The sequence below is a fragment of the Hipposideros armiger genome, unplaced genomic scaffold (genome assembly GCF_001890085.2).
Source record: "Hipposideros armiger isolate ML-2016 unplaced genomic scaffold, ASM189008v1 scaffold_202, whole genome shotgun sequence".
Classification (NCBI taxonomy): Eukaryota; Metazoa; Chordata; class Mammalia; order Chiroptera; family Hipposideridae; genus Hipposideros; species Hipposideros armiger.
The window spans coordinates 610,297-627,850 of record NW_017731552.1 but is presented as its reverse complement, the minus strand read 5'-3'; the positions used below and the strand labels follow the sequence as shown (position 1 = coordinate 627,850).

The window sequence follows — 17,554 nt, the reverse complement described above, 5'->3', positions numbered from 1 at the left end:
TACTTTAAGATAAACATTTAAAGAATTAACTTAAAATACTAAGTACCATCCTCTGGGATGGGCTGGGGGAGCTGGGAGCAGGACTTGTGGGTCCTCCAGATTTCCTGGCCTCCAATTCTGTTCCCTATGATCCATCCTCCCCACCAGCCCCACAGGGACTCCTACTAGCAGCCAGTACCCCGTATCCCACGGTTCCCCAAGCACTCACAGAACAAAGCTGACCACCAAGTTCAAATCGCAGCTCCAGGCTGCCTCTTTGAGGTCAGGGGAGGGAAGTGTGTTAAAATGACTCCCTCTCTGAGCCTCAGTTTCACCATACATAAAATGGGTTGATGGGGAACTTGGAGTTATTCAAGTTTTTAAAAAAAGCTTAACCCCTGAAATACATGGGCTCGAACCTACCATCTTGGGGTTTCCCCGCCCAAATGGGCCAAGAGACCTCACTCCCCAAATAGGCCTCTCCTTAGCCCCACCTCCCTGGCTCTACCCCGGGCCACATTCTCTTGATTTCTCCTAGGCCCCGCCCACACCAGCTCGGCTTCCTCCCTGGACCCGCGTCTTCTTGGTCCCTCCCCCCTAGGCCCCACTCCACTCAGTTCCTGGTTTGTCCTAACTCCGCCCACAGCACCTTGCGTAATCCTAAAGCACGAGGACCCACATGGGGCTGCCCCTAGCACTGCCTGAAGGAAGCGATCCTCGACTCTGGAGGCCACAGTCTGGCTGGAGTCCAACACGCGTACCACATTAGCAGGAAGTGGCTGGTTACAGGGCGTCAGAGTCCCCGAGGGATGGGTTCTTATCTCCCGACTCAGGCGTGAACGGGACAGATTGGTGCGCGCCACGGCCGAGGAAGGTCCCTGGCGCAGGCCCTGGATATTTGTGTCAGCGCCGCCGCCACCGTCCCAGCAGATGGGTCGGGACACACGCTCCCGCTCGCGGTCCGCTGGTCGCAGGGGCCAAAGGCAGCGGAGTCGGAGCCGAAGTCGGAGCGGGAGCCATGGACGGCGAAACCGGCGGCGTCAGGACGACGAGGGTCGGCGCAGACGGAGGCGGAGCAGGAGGAGGCAGCGGAGCCGTGAGCGCAGGTGGGGTCGCTCTGTAAACAGCGCTGGGGATCCGGCTCCTGCCCTCGCGGAGCTGGGAGATCCCCTGAGTTAGTTGGGGGAGGGCTTCCTCGAAAAGGGGACGTCAGACAGCGAAAGGAAAGCGAGAGGCATTCCAGGCAGGGAGGGAACCTGGTGGTTAGAAGGACCGCAGTGAGCGCGGCGGAGGAGAGTAGGAGATGAGTGGGAGGCGTAACGGCAGACTGTTACCATAGACTGTTACTAAGGGTCCCCTTGCCTGTGCGCATCCAAGCTGGAAGTAAACACGAGCAGGAATTTGATGCAAAGAAAGTAAAGGTTTATTTGAGGAGTTGGAGCCAAGTCGGGAGACTCAGGTGAGCTATTGCTTTCAAAAGCTTGGCTCCCCTGTGGCCTCCAGTGGCTAGGTTATATATAAGAGAAAAATCATTAATCATGGTTGCTATGGGAGTTGGGCTGGGGGCTCTACTGATTGGTCAGGGCTGAGGCAAGGAGCAGTTGATCATGGCTTCAGGTCCTGGAGTCAATCTTGGTATTGTTCGCTCACATTCTCAAGGGATGCGACCTTGGGGCCGTTCCACTTTCATGAGCTGAAACATAATTGAGGCCAAGGTGTTATCATTGTTTTATTAAAACATTATTTTAGTTTGAGGTTTAGTTATTATATCCTAGCCATGGTTGATAGACCTGAAGCTTTGTTCTTAAATGAATTTGATGTTCACCGGAACCTAATATTCTAAGGGCTTAATGATAATAAAAAAAAAAGAAAAGAAAAAAAAGAGCAGACACACAGTATATGTACAGGTAGGAGGATCTGGGGAAAAGAGTGCAAGGGTGTCATAGCTCTGTGAGGCTGAACAAAGCTAGCTTGGATTAAAGCAGTATGCATGCTAAGGAAATGAAGTTTATGTGTGGTTACAAAACTACACTCTGTACAATTTTCTGTACTGTGGTGAAGGGTTTAGCCATTATTTGGAGGGAAGTAGGGAGTGATGTGGTATGACTTACTATGCAGAACTCCCTCTGGCTTTTGTGTGGAGAAGGGACTGACTGAAGGGGTAGGCAGGAGTGACACCAGGGAGGAGGAGGATGGCACAGTTGTCACCATCCATAGCCAGAGTGGCTGTATCAGGCACAGCTGATCACCCTCGAGCCTGAGAAGATGGCTTTTCCTTTCGCGTCCCCTAAGATCATTGCCACCCAGGAATTCCAGGAAGATATAAGTAGCAGAACAGAAATAATGAAAAAGTGTATTAAACCGGGGTCTGGCCAACTGTAGCCTGTGACCAAGAAGAATTTTTACATTTTGAAATGGAAAGGAAAGTGTGAAAATTATATGAAATTCAAATTTTAGTGTCCACACTAAAATTTTCTTTGAACACAGCCATGCCTACATACCGTCCACACAGCTTTTGCACTGCAACAGCAAAGCTGCTTTTTCGCAGAAAAAGTTTGCTGACCCTGCATTAAGGGTCTGGTGTTGATATTTTAGCATTGGCTCACATATAGCAATAAATCTTATTATTATCATCTTTGTATTTTTCCATCTACTGTTTTCTAGTATTTTAATTATTCACAAGAATCAGCCAACCCTAAATATGTAATTAATGTTTATAAAACTTTGATCAATTTTGTAGTCCCTGTTGAAGGACTCCAAAATAATTGGTTTTCATAGTTAAGGATTTATTTTTTATTTTTTTAAATTGGGGAATTGGGGGGCCGGCTGAGTGGTGCGTTGGTTAAGAACTGGCTTGGGACGCCAGAGGACCCGGGTTTGGATCCCACATATGAGGGCCAGTGATGCTGGGCTGCTGTGAGTCGCCAGCGACGGCGTAGGCTGCAGCCCCTGCTGCAGTGGGTTGCCATGGGCTACCGTGTGTAGCCAGCAGCCAGCGTGAGCGGCCAGCAGCCGCCGTGAGCGGCCGTCCAGAAGCCGGCGACTGATCTGCCTCGCCTGGGAAGAGCGCAATGATGGTGCCAACTTGGGCCAGTGAAGCAACGTCCTCCACATAGACTGAAGAACAAAAGGACAGCAACTTGTCTGTTCCCCTTCCCCCAACTCCCCAGCGCTGTTCCCATCCCCCAATTCCTCAATAAAAATCTTAAAAAAAAAAAAATTGGGGAATGGGCGAGGGGAACAGACAAGTTGCTGTCCTTTTGTTCTTCAGTCTAGTTGTGGAGGACGTTGCTTCACTGGCCCATGTTGGTATTATCATTGTGCTCTTCCCGGGTGAGGCAGTCGCTCGCTGGCCATTAGACAGCTGCTCACAGTGGGTCATACCCGCTCACATCCGCTGCCAGCCAGCTCCACTGCAGCCTACGTCGTCGCCGGCGACTTATGGCAGCCCAGCTCCAGGTTGACCATCTTAGCTGTAGAGGGCGCAGCATCACTGGCCCTCATGTGGGATCCGAACTGGGGCCCTGCTGCTCAGAGCTGGCGTCCCAAGCCAACTCCTAACCAACGTGCCACTCGGCCGACCCATAGTTCAGGATTTTTTATGTAAGCTTAATAGGTGGAACATTTAACAAACTAAAGACATACTTGGATGCTCTCCATGTTCAAAGTCCTCGAAACACTAAAGAATTCATCCTTAGGGGCTCACCCATTCTCTTCCCTGCTCCCACTGCCCTTCCCTGGCTCTTTATCACTGCCAGTTTTACTCTAGTTCACTCCTGCCCATTCTGTAGGACCAGTTTAAGCACACCTTCTCCTGTAAGCCCTCACTTGATAACTTTGGACAGCTCAGATCCTCTGGTTCATACATGTAGAGCTGCAGCACCGTACCGCCCACGTTCCCTCCCTGCCCTTACTCCCTGCCTTTCCCTCTCCCTTACTCTGCTCCAGCCACATGGGCCTCTTTATTATTCCTTGAATATGCCAAGTAAATTCCTGCCCCAGGGCCTTTGCTCCTGCTATGCCTTCCGCCTGGATCACCCTCCCCCCAGATCTCCCCATAGCTCCCTCCCCCACTTCCTCCAGAGTAACCTCCGCAGGGAGACCCTCTCTGTTATTTTCTGTCCCCTGATGTTATGTCATTATAGTTTGTGGCTCAAAGCACTGTCCAGTATCATACTGTGTTTACTTGTCGATGTGAGCCCCACGAAGGCAGGGGCCATCAATGTTTTGGTCACTGCTGGGTCCCCAGAACTTAGAACAGCACCTGGCGCACAGCAGGTGCTCACTAAACATCTGTCGACCAAAGGACTGACCAGCAGGCAGTAAGCAGACCTTTGTGATTCTGTCTGCAGGTCAGATTCAGAGGAGGACCAGTGGCAGCGGCGAGGGAGACAGAGCCGGAGCCCACAACCCCCTCAATGGCGCTCAAAGGACCGGTCGTCTCAGTCTGACTCAGATAGTGAGTGGCGGCGGCAGCGGGGCCACTGGGCCCACAGGCAGTGGACACGCTCTTGGTCCCCGGGCTCCTCTGCATCCAGCTCAGCATCGCCAGACCTCTCCCAGAGCTCGCGGGAGGCGGCCGAGGCCCTGAGCCAGCAGCAGAGCCTGCAGGAGCGGCTGCGGCTGCGCGAGGAGCGGAAGCAGCAGGAGGAGCTGATGAAGGCCTTTGAGACGCCCGAGGAGAAGCGGGCCCGGCGCCTGGCCAAGAAGGAGGCCAAGGAGAGGAAGAAGCGGGAGAAGATGGGCTGGGGCGAGGAGTACATGGGCTACACCAACACCGACAACCCCTTCGGCGACAACAACCTCCTGGGTACCTTCATCTGGAACAAGGTGAGCCCGTCTTAGCCGCGCCGTGCCTGGCGGGTAGTGTTGTTTTCACCATTTCCACATTCTTCCTACCTTTCTGATCGTTTCTGCTTTACATATGTTTTACAACTTCTGTTTCAAGAGACGTTTGTGGCACTCACAGAGCACATTCCCGGACTGCACTTTGCCTTGCAGAGTTTATCTTACACACATGCATGCATACACACACTGGTTCTGCCAGCTTTTACTCCGTTAACTGTATTGCAGTGTAACATTTCAGGTGCGCTTTGCCCCCAAGTCCAGCCTGACCTCAGTGGCCCTTAGCATCACATGCCCAAGAAGGAATTCCAGTTAGAGACTGCTGTCCGCTCCTTCTTGAGATGCAAATTACACCCAATCACTTACCTGCAGCCATGGCCTTGGGAACATGATTGAAAACAACAGAATTTCTCTCAGTTCTGGAGGCCAGAAGTCTGAAATCAGGGTGTCGGTAAGACCATACTCCCTCTGAGGAATCTGGAGGAGGGTCCTTCCTGCCTCTTCCAGCTTCTGGTGGTTGCTGGAAACCCTTGGCTTATAGACGCATCACTCTGGTCCCTGCCTCTGCCGTCACATGGCCATCTTCCCTCTCTGTTTTCACATGGTGTCATCATCTCTGTCTGTGTCTGAAATTCCCTTTCTTTATAAGGACACCAGTCATTGGATTAGGGCCCAGCCTAATCCACTGTGACCTCATCCTAACTAATTCCATCTGCAGAGACCCTGTTTCCAAATAAGGTCACCATCACAGGGTCTGGGTGTTGGGACATGGACATATCTTTTGGGGGACACAGTTCAACCTGACAGTGCCTCGGTGGTGGGGAGGGTGAGAGCAGGTGGGCACAGCCAGAGGCCAGGGCATCTCCCGCTTGTCACACACAATCCAGGCATTTTTTTCTTGCCATTGTCTTGAACACACCAAACCCATTCCACCTCAGGGCCCTTGCACTTGCCATTCCTCTGCATTGGAACATTCCCCATCTCTTCTCCTGGCTGATTCTTTCTCGTCTTTCAGATCTTGGCTGACATGGCCCCTCTTCTGATAGGTGTCCCCGCTTCCCCCGGTTATTCTTTATTGGGGTACTGCCTCTCCCTTCCTAGCACTTTACTGACAAATGTGTATCGTGTGCCTGTGGGTGGTGGATACCATATGGACCCTGGGCACACATCCACGAGCGAGTGAGACAAAGATCCCAGTCCCTGTGGGCCCAGTAGTCTTTGGGGGACTCAGACTGTAAATAAGTGTGTTGGTGAAGTATAAAGAGGAGAGAGCAGGGTGCGTGGTGGCTGCAGTTTAATAAGCGGGTTCAGAAAGCTCGCACTGCAAAGGTGATGTCTAAATACACATCCCAATTAATAATGTATACTTCCTGCCAGGCTGTGAGTGCCACAGGGCAAGCTGTGTCCCCAGAGCCTGGCACACAGTAGGCGCTCAGTAAGTGTGAATGAACAAGCTTGCTGTAGTTTAGTGTGTTGAGGGCGCACATGTGTTCAGGCATTTCCCCAACAAGCCTTTGTTGGAGCCCTGCCCAGCCTTGGGAGCTCACCCCACAGGAGGGCTTCAGTTCCCCCTGAGATAAGCACAGGAGGGGTTGACCCCAGCTCCGCTTCTGAAGCCTGTCTAGTCCAGGGAGGGTGCTAGACAGACCAGCAGTTTGGGCGGCGTCACACATTTTGTCCCCATTTTCAGGGCCACTGGACTGGCAGGGTGGGCAGTCACATTGAACTTGAACACGCACTCTGTGCCAGGCATTGTCCAAAGGGCTTTTCTCACTGCAACCTTGTCAGTGTCAGGCCACTAAGCTGCTTGCCCAAGGCCAACCCGCTCATGAATGGCAGAGTTGGGATTTGAACCAGCTCCCCATCTGGGGCCATAGCTGTTGTTCTGTGTGGCTATAGAGATGGGAAATGCATTTGCTGTTATTGATGTGGCTGGGGAGACCAAGGGGTGGCATGGACGTCGAGGGGTGGCCCCAAGCCAGGGAGCCCTTTGTCCTCTGGAGGTGTGTTTTGCAGGTAAAGGGGGATCCTTGAACACACCCCGGAGCAGGTTGGGGAGAGGGTGATAGTCTGGAGATGTGGGACTTGGTGCCTGGCTCAGGCCATAAATGTGAGGTGATGTCAGAGGGTTTGAGGGGTCCCAACGCTGGGTGAGGACACAGGAAATAACCTCTGACTGTGTTCATGGTACCCTAAGGTTCTGTGAAATGGGGAACCATTTCCTCCCACTGTAGTGACCCCAGGCAAGCATGCTTTCAGGGTCCCCCTCTCATTCAATCACTATTCCTGCCTCTTTGGACAGGCAGCTGGCATCTGAGCTGCTGAGGACAACACCACACAGTCAGTGCAGCTAGGCTTCTGTGTGAGAAGAGTCAGCAGGCCCACGTGAGACTACAAGCCCCACAGGGGCAGGCCGACTGCCTCCTGTGTCTTAGCACACATCTCACTCGTGGATAGAGGGGGCTCTGGAAGGTTGGACTGTTTCAAATCGATTCTGTAGGCGTTGATGGGCCATGTCTTCTGGTGGAAGGCAGCAAAGCATGGCCAGGGGCGAGGCCATGCCTCACTCTCCCCGACTGAAGAGCAGATGCTGTGGCCCATGCGTCTCGGTCTTGTTCACCAGTGCATCGAAGCTCCCTGGTGGGTGGTGCGGGGAGGGAGTCAACTCTGCTTAACAGGCATGTGACTGACCCTTCCAGGCCCTGGAGAAGAAGGGGATCAGCCATCTGGAGGAGAAGGAGCTGAAGGAGCGAAACAAAAGGATCCAGGAGGACAATCGGCTGGAGCTACAGAAGGTGGGGATGCGCTTGGCCTTCCCACATGGGGTCAGAAGGCCTTCCCTCATCTGGGCCCTAAGGCTGGTTCACCCTGGCTTAAGTCAAGTGGGACCTAATTGGCTTACATGGAAAGTCCAGGAGATGCTGGCTTCAGGCACAGTGGGATCCAGGGATTCAGACAGTGTCTCCCACGAGCTGTTTCTGTCCAGCTCAACTCTGCTGGCCTCTGGGCTTTACTCTCAGATGCTTCTCTTAGAGTGGCCGAAATGGTCCCTCCAGGTCCAAGTTGCTGTGTCTCCAGCGGAAAGAAGGCCCCTCCTGCCCCGGGTCTGTCTGAAACCTCAGGCATTCCTGGACCAATCTCTGTATCCAGGACTGGCGGGTTGGGGCTAGGCCTGGGTTATAGTCCTATCCCTCACCCCAGGGGACCCCATGGCCTGAGAGCACGCAGGGCAGGCAAGCTCCACAAGACTCCCATTGTCCAGCTGTCCTGCGTTCCTCCTTCCCACATCTCCCCAGGTGAAGCAGCTGCGGCTGGAGCGAGAGCGGGAGAAAGCCATGCGTGAACAGGAGCTGGAGATGCTGCAGCGGGAGAAGGAGGCAGAGCACTTCAAGACCTGGGAAGAGCAGGAGGACAATTTCCATCTCCAGCAGGCCAAGCTGCGGTGTGTGGGCGACTGAGAGGCACGGGGTCTGCCCACCACCGTGCTGCATCCCGTCCCTCCATTCACCAGCTTCGGGACCCAAACATATGGAGCCCATGTCTGCCCCAGGGCCTTTGCACTTGTTGTTCATGCTGCCTGGAACCCACTGCCCTAACTGCTCCCTCTCACCTTTTGGGCTTCTGCCTGTTGCCTCCTTGGGAGGCCCTCCCTCACCCCTTTTCTGGCACCAGCCCCTGCTTTGTGTGCACACCTGTTGCTAGTGTGTCATCTTGTCTTACCCGTTGGGCTGGGTGCAGAGGAGACACCTGAATGCACCTGCTCCATGTGGCCAAGGCAGCAGGCTGCATAGTGTGCTGGACCCTGGGCCACTGCGACTACGCTAGTCCCTCCTCTCACGGCCCGCAGGGTTATCAGCTCTGTTTACAGACAAGGAAAATGAGGCTCCTGGGGGTGGTCATGAGTTGTTCAGGGCCACACGAGTATCAGGCCCAGGCCCAGCGTGTGTACTCTGGCCACCTCCAGCCCCCTCCTCTCTCTTCTGCCCACCAGCCAAGCCAGTCTTGGCCAGGGGCTTACACCTGCCTAGTCGAGGGGCTCCCTCGGACACGTGCCCCTGAGGGCACAGCATCGAGGCTCTGGATCTCCCAGCTGGGGCAGCCCATTCACTGAGAGGAGGTGGTCCTCTCTCCCCTCTGGCTCCACCCCCACCCACTGCTCTTTAGACCCCATGCTCATTCCTGTGCCTGCCCCTTGCCTGTCCTGTGCATCCTCGCTGATCCACCTTCCTCCTCCACCTGATGCCTCCACTTCCAGGAAGTCTTCCCTTACCACCACCCCCTTGCAGGCCAGCTCCTCCCCTGGCTCCCACACCGTCACCCCTGTGAGCACGCATGGTCTTCAGGAGGGAGGGCGCACACACCCTCAGCTCTGACACTCCCCCCCCCCACCCCCTGCAGCTCCAAAATCCGTATCCGGGATGGGCGGGCCAAGCCCATTGACCTGTTGGCCAAGTACATCAGCGCCGAGGACGACGACCTGGCCGTGGAGATGCATGAGCCTTACACTTTCCTCAACGGCCTCACGGTCGCCGACATGGAGGACCTGCTGGAGGACATCCAAGTACTGCCCAGCCCCACCACCCACACCCTGGCCCCGCCACCTGCACCCTGGCCCCCCAGGACATGCCTTCAACCTTCCCCTCTGTGCCTCTGCCTCCAGGTGTACATGGAACTTGAGCAGGGCAAGAACGTGGACTTCTGGCGGGACATGACCATCATCACAGAGGACGAGATCTCCAAGCTCCGCAAGCTGGAGGCCTCAGGCAAGGGCCCAGGTAATGCAGGGCCAGCGCCCACCCTAAGCCGGGTGATGAGAAAGGCGCCAGGGTGTGCTCTTGGGGACACATATCTGGGTTGGTGGGAGCCGCTGAGGGCCAGATGGTTCCATGGGAAGCCTCAGGCACTCTGCAAACCTCAGTTTCCCCATCAAGGCTCTCTCCACAGCCTTCTGGAGGCTTCTGGGAGCCACCAGGGGGCAGCACTGGGCAGCAGGAACCGCCAGTCCTGGGTGCAGGGTTTCCTTAAATGATCACTCAGCATCACTGGGCTTTCCTGGGAGCGGCACCCGCAGGGCGTTTTTTTGTTTGGGTTTCAAGTTTTCTCCAGAGGCTCAGCCAGATTGAGTGGAAGCAGGGCCCACCTCCACTTGCCAGGAACCCTGTTCAGCCCCGATCTGTTCAACCTGGTGTTCTTTTGTAACTCACTTTTCATTTTCTTTTCAAAATGATCACGTCTAATCGCAAAGGAAACAAGCTCTGAAGCAGAATTTCTCCTACTTGGCACTGCTGAGATTCAGGGCCCAGTTGCTCTCTGTGGGGCTGTCCTGGGCACTGTGGGGTGCTGAGCAACGCCCTGCCCCCATCCACTGAATGCAGGAGCACCCCCCAGTGTGACAACCACAGATGTCCCCAGATATAGCCCAGTGTCCTGGGGGAGAATCACCCTGGTTGAAAACCACTGCCCTAAAAGCTCATGACCAATCCCAGCAGGCTCTCCCACTGAAGCCAATGGCTTTAACAATTCCAGCTCCTGTGCGCCCCCTCGTGTCCCTGTTGCTAATCTCCATCCTCCGTCACCTCCTTCCGGTGGCCAGAGATGCGTGCCCTCCCCTCCCCCTGGCCTGTGTAAATGTTATTCGCTGCTGAGATGTGGGTTGGGGCGGTTTCCTTTCTCTCAGGAAAAGGACGAATATCCTTTATTTTTATAAATGGAGTTTTGTTTCTCTTGTCCTCTTAGCAGGTCACATCCTGCAGTAACTTCCAGAGAAAGGAAGGGAAACTCTTTGTCATCGTGTCCAGAAAGTCTCCTTTGGGGGCAGTGGGGCTGGGTATAGAACTGTTTAAAAGGGCATTGTAGGGCCCATGTACAGCGTGACAGTTATGAGTGTGGCTCTGAGGACAAATCCACGCCACCAAACAGCTCAGTGACCTTGGTTAGTTGCCTATCTCCTGGGAACTGGGTGTCCCTTTTGTTGCACAGGGATGATAAAACCCATCCAGGAGGACTGCATGAAGAGAAGTGAATACTGTATCCCCCCATGTATAAGACACACCCTTTTTCGGAAAATTTGGGTTCTAAAAACTGGGTGTGTCTTATACAGTGGTTGTAGAGGGTTTTTTTTCTTGCATTTCCCGCTTTAAAACCTGTACAACCACTGTATAAGCCACATCCAGTTTTTAGAACCCAAATTTTTCAAAAAAGTTTGCATCTTATACATGGGGAAATACAGTAAATAGTATCAAACACTTGAAACAGCATCTGCTCATGACACTGGCTACCACCACCCCAGCCTTCCAACTGAACTTTGGAGGTGTTCAGACACATTGAGAAGCCCATTTGGCCTCCTTTCCTTGTCTCCAGGCTCTTTCTCTGCCACCTCCCACCGAGGTAGGTTGGCCCCTGCCACTCTCCTGGGCTCCCTTGACTCCAGTAAGGGAGCCCCTCTATGGGACCTCGCATCTCCCTTTTTTGTGGTTTGGCCCTCATCTTGGTAGGGCGTATCCTGCAATAACTTCCGGAGAAAGGCAGAAAGTTCTTTGACATCCTGAGTGTCAAGAAATGCTTCTCTCTGGCCGGTGGCAGCGAGGCTGAGTATACTCTAGGCTGGTTGTTTCCTTCAGAGGCACCTGCCCCACATGTCTGCCCACTTCCAAAGCTCCCAGATGCCAAATCCGCAGTCTTCTCTTGTGGTTGCTTCTGTGGCACTTCTCTTCTACATCATTCACCGCTCTGTGTGATTTCCTTCCTCACACGTTACGGCTGGGGTCCCAGGTGGCTCCAGGTGCCCTCAAAGATGAGCTTTAGTTTCAGCATGATTTCCAAGAGAAAAAGGAGACTGAGAGGTCTTGACTCCACCATCCCTGGACACACATACAGCTCTGTCTTTAAATTCATTTGGGCTCTTTTCCTCCCTCCTTCCTCCCTCCCTATAACTGGGAAATTCTAAGTACATAGCATGTGCAGTAGAAAGTGGGTCCCCAGTGGCACCCCCATTACCATTTCCTGTGGGTTCTCCCAGGGAGGGTCTCTGAGGAGGTGCTTCTCTCCCTATGGTGCTGCCTTCTGCCCCAGAGTGCTCCAGTCAACATGACAGGCCCCTGTCCCCCAGACAGGTCTAGCAGGCCCTGTCGGTGGACATGCTTGGTGGTGTGCAGGCCTGGGACCTGGCTTCCTTTAAACATGACTTATCAGTGCTTGACTTCTGTGGTAGTGGTGCCAGCGGGGCTTTCTGTTTGGGTTGTAAGTTTTCACCAGTGGCTTCGTCCGTTTGAGTGAGCACAGGCTTGGTGATGTCGCTGAATTTGGTTTTGGTCCCGCAGTGATTTTGTACCTGTCACAGACTGTGTGGGCTGCGGGCCCATGGGTTGGCCACTGCGTCCAGAGCTGCCCAGGGCTGCTTAGGTGCCCAGTGAAGTATCTGAGGCTCTAGATGCTGATGCCAGGGTCCCAGGTTGGTTGGCTTCAGGGACTCAGGTCCCTCTCGACCCTGTCTGATCAGCGGTGACCATGTGTCCAGTGGCAGGAGTTCTTGAAGCCTGTTTTCTAGCAGAGAGCATGGGCTGGTCATTCACCCCCTCATTCACCCAGCAGCTATGTATGGAGCACCTCATGGGCTGGGTAAAGAGCAACTGGAAGCCCTGGGAGGTCCATGCCTTCAGGAAGCCACGGAGCAGCTGTGTAGGCCAAGGGGCAGAGAAGGCTTCCTGATAGAAGGGACGCTCTTGCTCAGCACTAGGATGGGTGTTGCTGATGGAAAGTAGCACATGTGCAAAGGGCAGGGCAGGGCTTGGCATCTTTGATAAGGAAGGAGACTGGTGTGCCAAAGCACGTAGGGTCAAGTATCATCCAGCCCTGAACGTGGGGGCCTCTCAGTCTAGAGGGAAAGGACATGTTCCTGGGTCCCCAGCCTGTGATAGGTGCAGGAACAGACTCCCCTGAAGGATAGAGGGGCCTGTTTGTCTCAGGGCAATATCAAGACTTCCTGCAGTGCTTGGGAAACGAGCGTCTCGCCTTGCTGTGGCGGAGCGTCCAGGACAGGCGCAGGCCCGCGCTCACATGCATGGCCTTGTTGAGCTTCGCAGAGGTTTGAAAACTGAGGCCCGGAGAGAGTGAGCCACTTCCCCCAGGTCATACGGCTGGGACCGGTAGAGCAGGACCTGAATTCCAGACAGTCTGGCTGCCAAGCGAACCTTTTGGCTCCTCCACATGGTTCAAGAAAGGAAGTGTGGGCAAGGTTGGTAGTCCCAGCCCTGTGCTGAGCCCCCCACCCCCACTGCAGGTGAGAGGCGAGAGGGCGTTAACGCCTCTGTCAGCTCTGATGTGCAGTCGGTCTTCAAGGGGAAGACGTACAGCCAGCTGCAGGTCATCTTCCAGGGCATCGAGGGCAAGATCCGGGCTGGGGGCCCCAACCTGGACATGGGCTACTGGGAGAGCCTGCTGCAACAGCTGCGTGCCCACATGGCACGTGCCAGGTGAGCAGGCAGTGGACCTTGGTCACCTCAGCTGGATGCTGCCCTGGGTGGGTCTCGTCCCTCTCAGGATCTTCCCTGGGAGACAGGAACCACCTCCACCAGGCACAGTGGATGCTTAGGGGCTGGCCCCTAAGTAACCTTGGGGCCACAGGCCAGTGCCCTAGCCAGAAGGCCCCCACCATGCTCCTATGCCTCCTGCAGCGGCCTGCCTTCCAGCCTTTACCGAGCACCTGGCCTTTGTCTCCTGTGGGGTCAGTAGGCATCACAGGATGCCCCCAGGCTGCCGGTCCCCACTTTCCTCCGGCTCTGCACCCTGTGTACAAATTCTCAGCATGCTTGGCCCCACTGTGTAAACACAGAGCCTGTCTGCCGCTCTGTGCTCGCCTCTAAATTTACCCTCCTCCCTGCCTGCTCCACTGCCAGTTCCGCCCCTTCTGGCCGTGGGACAGTTCTCCAGGGTCGGTGGTCCCAAGTCCTTTTTACACAGGGCCAAAGCCTTGACCTTGGACTGGCCACAGTGGGCTGGGGTCCCAGCCCATGTCATACCCACTTAGTACCCTCTCAACATCTGCGTCCTTGCAGCAAAAAGGGGGAGGAAGTCATGAGAAAGCCTGAGGGGGAGCAGGGCCTCTTTCCCCCCAAGCTGGGGTGACCACCCAGCCCATGTTCCAGGCTCCGCGAGCGGCACCAGGACGTGCTGCGGCAGAAGCTCTACAAGCTGAAGCAGGAGCAGGGCGTGGAAAGTGAGCCGCTGTTCCCCATCCTCAAGCAGGAGCCCCAGTCTCCTGGCCACAGGTAGGCCCCACCCGGAAGTACCCCTTCCCCATCCGGGGCCGCCCACCTCGAGGGGCCAGGCAGTCGCCCACCGCCCACCCAACCCAGCCCTCTCTCCTCTCAGCCTGGAGCCTGAGAACTCGGCCCCAACCCCTCCTGGGCCCTCCTCAGAGGGCGTCTCCGCAGACCCTGAGGCGGAGGGGGCAGCCCCGGCAGAGGGGGAGCCGGAGGGAGAGGCCGTGCTCATGGAGGAGGACCTAATCCAGCAGAGCCTGGATGACTATGACGCTGGCAAGTACAGTCCCCGGCTGCTCACAGCCCACGAGCTGCCGCTGGACGCCCACGTGCTGGAGCCTGATGAGGACCTGCAGCGCCTGCAGCTATCACGGCAGCAGCTCCAGGTCACAGGTGCGTGCTGCAGCCAGCCAGCCCAGCTGGGATGAAGAGCAGGGCCAGCCAGCGGGTCTGTATGGACCTGCTTCTGTCCCCCTTCCTCCCTGTCTGAGCATCCACTTATCACTTGCTCACTGGTTCATTCATTCGGGCACAATGACCAGCTGACCCCAAGGACAGAAGGATGGTGGTTTTTGCTGCTTATGCCTGGCCCTGCTGAAAGCTCCTTATGCTATTCAACTGGGGAGCACCTCAGCCTCCCAAGGCCGCCATCGTCCTGCATACAGAGAAGAAACAGCCTCAAAAAGGCCCCTACATGGGGGTCCCCTGTGGGTCTAATCCCTACGCACTCCGGCCACTCAGCAGGGGACACATGGTGTTTGGTGCCTGCCCCGGGGGACATAGATGGCCAAGGATGGAGGCACAGGACAGGCGGGGCACATTGAGGGCCGGGGCCTGCCACTCCTTGTGCCTTCACCCTGACTCTCAGGTCTTCTGTGAGAGGCCTGGTAGGGCGGGGCAGGCCAGGGCTGCCCCCACACCACCCTGGGAGCGAGGCGGCCTGTGATGGGGGTAAACCGAGGCTCAGCGGTTTCTCAGTCCTGGGTAACGGCTCTCCCGCCCACAGGTGATGCGAGTGAGAGCGCAGAGGACATCTTCTTCCGGCGGGCCAAGGAGGGCATGGGTCAGGACGAGGCGCAGTTCAGCGTGGAGATGCCACTGACTGGCAAGGCCTACCTGTGGGCTGACAAGTACCGACCGCGCAAGCCGCGCTTCTTCAACCGCGTGCACACTGGCTTTGAGTGGAACAAGTACAACCAGACGCACTACGACTTCGATAACCCGCCACCCAAGATCGTGCAGGGCTACAAGTTCAACATCTTCTACCCTGACCTCATCGACAAGCGCTCCACGCCTGAGTACTTCCTGGAGGCCTGCCCTGACAACAAGGACTTTGCCACCCTGCGCTTCCATGCCGGGCCCCCCTATGAGGACATCGCCTTCAAGATCGTCAATCGCGAGTGGGAGTATTCACACCGCCATGGTTTCCGTTGCCAGTTTGCCAACGGCATCTTTCAGCTCTGGTTCCACTTCAAGCGCTACCGCTACCGGCGGTGATGGCCCCGTCTTCCTCCAGGACCACCTGATGGCGGTGGTGAAGCTGGCAGCCACCCCCGGCCGGTTCACAGTCCATCCCAGGCTGGGCCTCCCCCTCGCCACCCTCACTTTGTCTGCATGAACAGCAGGTCACAGGAACTGCCTTGGAAAATGGAGGGGATGGCCGGGCCAGCCTGGCCCAGGATTCTGACACGCAGGTGCCGGGCCACTGGTGGTTTCTCGGAGCCCAGGGAACCCAGCTAGTGTCGGCCAACTTCACTGTCCACATGGGCAGACAGGCCCAAGCCTCGCTCTGCGACAAGCCCTGAGCTTGGGGCTGCATGGAGCCAGGAGGTGGAATGCCAGGCTTTTGAGGAGCAGGAGACCCAAGTCCAAAGCGTCGATTGGCGCTTAGACGCAGCCAGCGGCAGCAGGACCCACACCCCGGGCCCTTTCCCAGCTGGCCTCCCTTGGAGCCTGTAGCAGTAGGTCCTGGAGCCTTGCTGTGTGTGTTCTAGAAGAGACCATCTGAAGGACATGCAAGTTCTGCAGTCCCCCCCACCTCGCCCTTGATGCTGACTGTGGGGTCAGTCTCCCCCCAAGTGGGTGTGAAGGACACATCATTGTCCACCATCAGGTCCAGGAACCAAGGGTCACTGAGATGTCCTTCCTCAGTCACTGATGGCAGGAGCTCCCAGGAGCCCAGCCTCCATAGGTACAGCTGCAGTGCCCCCATCTGGTCTGAGCGTTCCCCTCACCTTGGGACAGCCGTGACACAGGCCACCTCCCAGCCACCACAAAGCTGCCCACCCTCCTTGTTCCTGTGTCAGACAGGGACAGTCACAGCCCAGACAGGTACAGTCACTCACGCACAGTCACAGACTATCAACAGCACATCAGGCAGACTAACCCCAGAAACATTTCTTATACTGATTTATTACAGAGACATTTCCAGCCTAAAGTGAGAAGAATCTACACCAGACCTTGAAGTGCCACCTCCCAGCTCCTCGGGACAGTCCTGCCCAACACCCAGTTTCATCCGGAAATATTTTAGGTTGTTTCTCTAAAAAGACTTTTTTAGGTGTGTGAGGGGGGATCTTATTTTCATTTAATTTGCTCATGAAGGTGCATGCTTTTTAAATAAACATTTGATTTTAGATAATTTTAGATTTTCAGAAATGCTGGAAAGATAGCCCAGAGTTTCTGCACCCACACGCACACCCAGCTGTCCCCATCGTTACCGTCCCACATAAGCATAGTGCATTTGTCACAACTAAGGCATGTAACCCAATTAAGACCTTTTAAAAACAATCAGACACCTCAAAATAGTCAACAGTTCCTTAGGAAGCTTCTTATAGTTGGCAGGCTTCTTCCTTCTCTGCCTCGGGCCCACGGCCTCTCCTCCCACAAGGAGGGTGCCATCATAAACATTCCACTTGACCGTGGGTGCTGAGAGGTGAGTAGCTGCTCACCTAGGCCAGGGGATGACTCAAGGAAGTGTATCTGGTCAAGGGGCACCCTCTCCACATTGTAGACGCTGGCCTATCCCACCAGCCTAGTCCAGGATGAAGAGTACCCATGTGGCAGCACACCCACCATTTCCATCCCCATGGTCCCCAAGGTCCCTGTCAAAACCCTTAGCAGACATCACTGATCAATCACCAGTTGCCGGAGCAACATTAGAATCCTCTGGGCATCCTCCAGGCAGCTGGCAACCACTATCTGGTGCGGGACAGGCCTCTGGGAGCAGGCTGAGTCTGGGGCAGACCCAGGAGGCACTTATGTGCCTAGCACAGAACTTGGACAGGAAATGGGAAAGGCACCGTTCTGTTCTCACAGCACAGACGGTGTGTGGCTGTTGCAGCCCCATCTGGACTGCATACTACCCCCACAAGACAGGATGTATATCCATTTGGGGAAGCTGAGGCCCACATTTTCAAACCTAGAAAGTGGCAGTCAAGAGTTCAAACCTAGTTTCTCCAACTTGTAGAACC

General features: G+C 55.4%; 1 protein-coding gene across 1 annotated transcript; it reads left to right on the top strand.

Moving 5' to 3' along the window:
* Nucleotides 1-729: 729 nt before the first annotated feature.
* CACTIN (cactin, spliceosome C complex subunit) lies at nt 730-16,722 on the top strand. The gene is made up of 10 exons (XM_019653519.1): nt 730-1,085; nt 4,332-4,809; nt 7,524-7,619; nt 8,121-8,266; nt 9,223-9,385; nt 9,485-9,599; nt 13,103-13,295; nt 13,968-14,090; nt 14,194-14,477; nt 15,091-16,722. The coding sequence occupies exons 1-10, from the start codon at nt 910-912 to the stop codon at nt 15,579-15,581; spliced, it is 2,265 nt and encodes a 754-aa protein (XP_019509064.1). The 5' UTR covers nt 730-909; the 3' UTR covers nt 15,582-16,722.
* Nucleotides 16,723-17,554: the final 832 nt, after the last annotated feature.

Bases quoted from the DNA above. Each gene is read 5' to 3' on its own strand.
- CACTIN (XM_019653519.1), top strand. From the start codon at position 910: ATGGGTCGGGACACACGCTCCCGCTCGCGGTCCGCTGGTCGCAGGGGC. The intron at 7,620-8,120 runs GTGGGGATGCGC...ACATCTCCCCAG, and splicing joins ATCGGCTGGAGCTACAGAAG to GTGAAGCAGCTGCGGCTGGA. The intron at 9,386-9,484 runs GTACTGCCCAGC...CTCTGCCTCCAG, and splicing joins ACCTGCTGGAGGACATCCAA to GTGTACATGGAACTTGAGCA.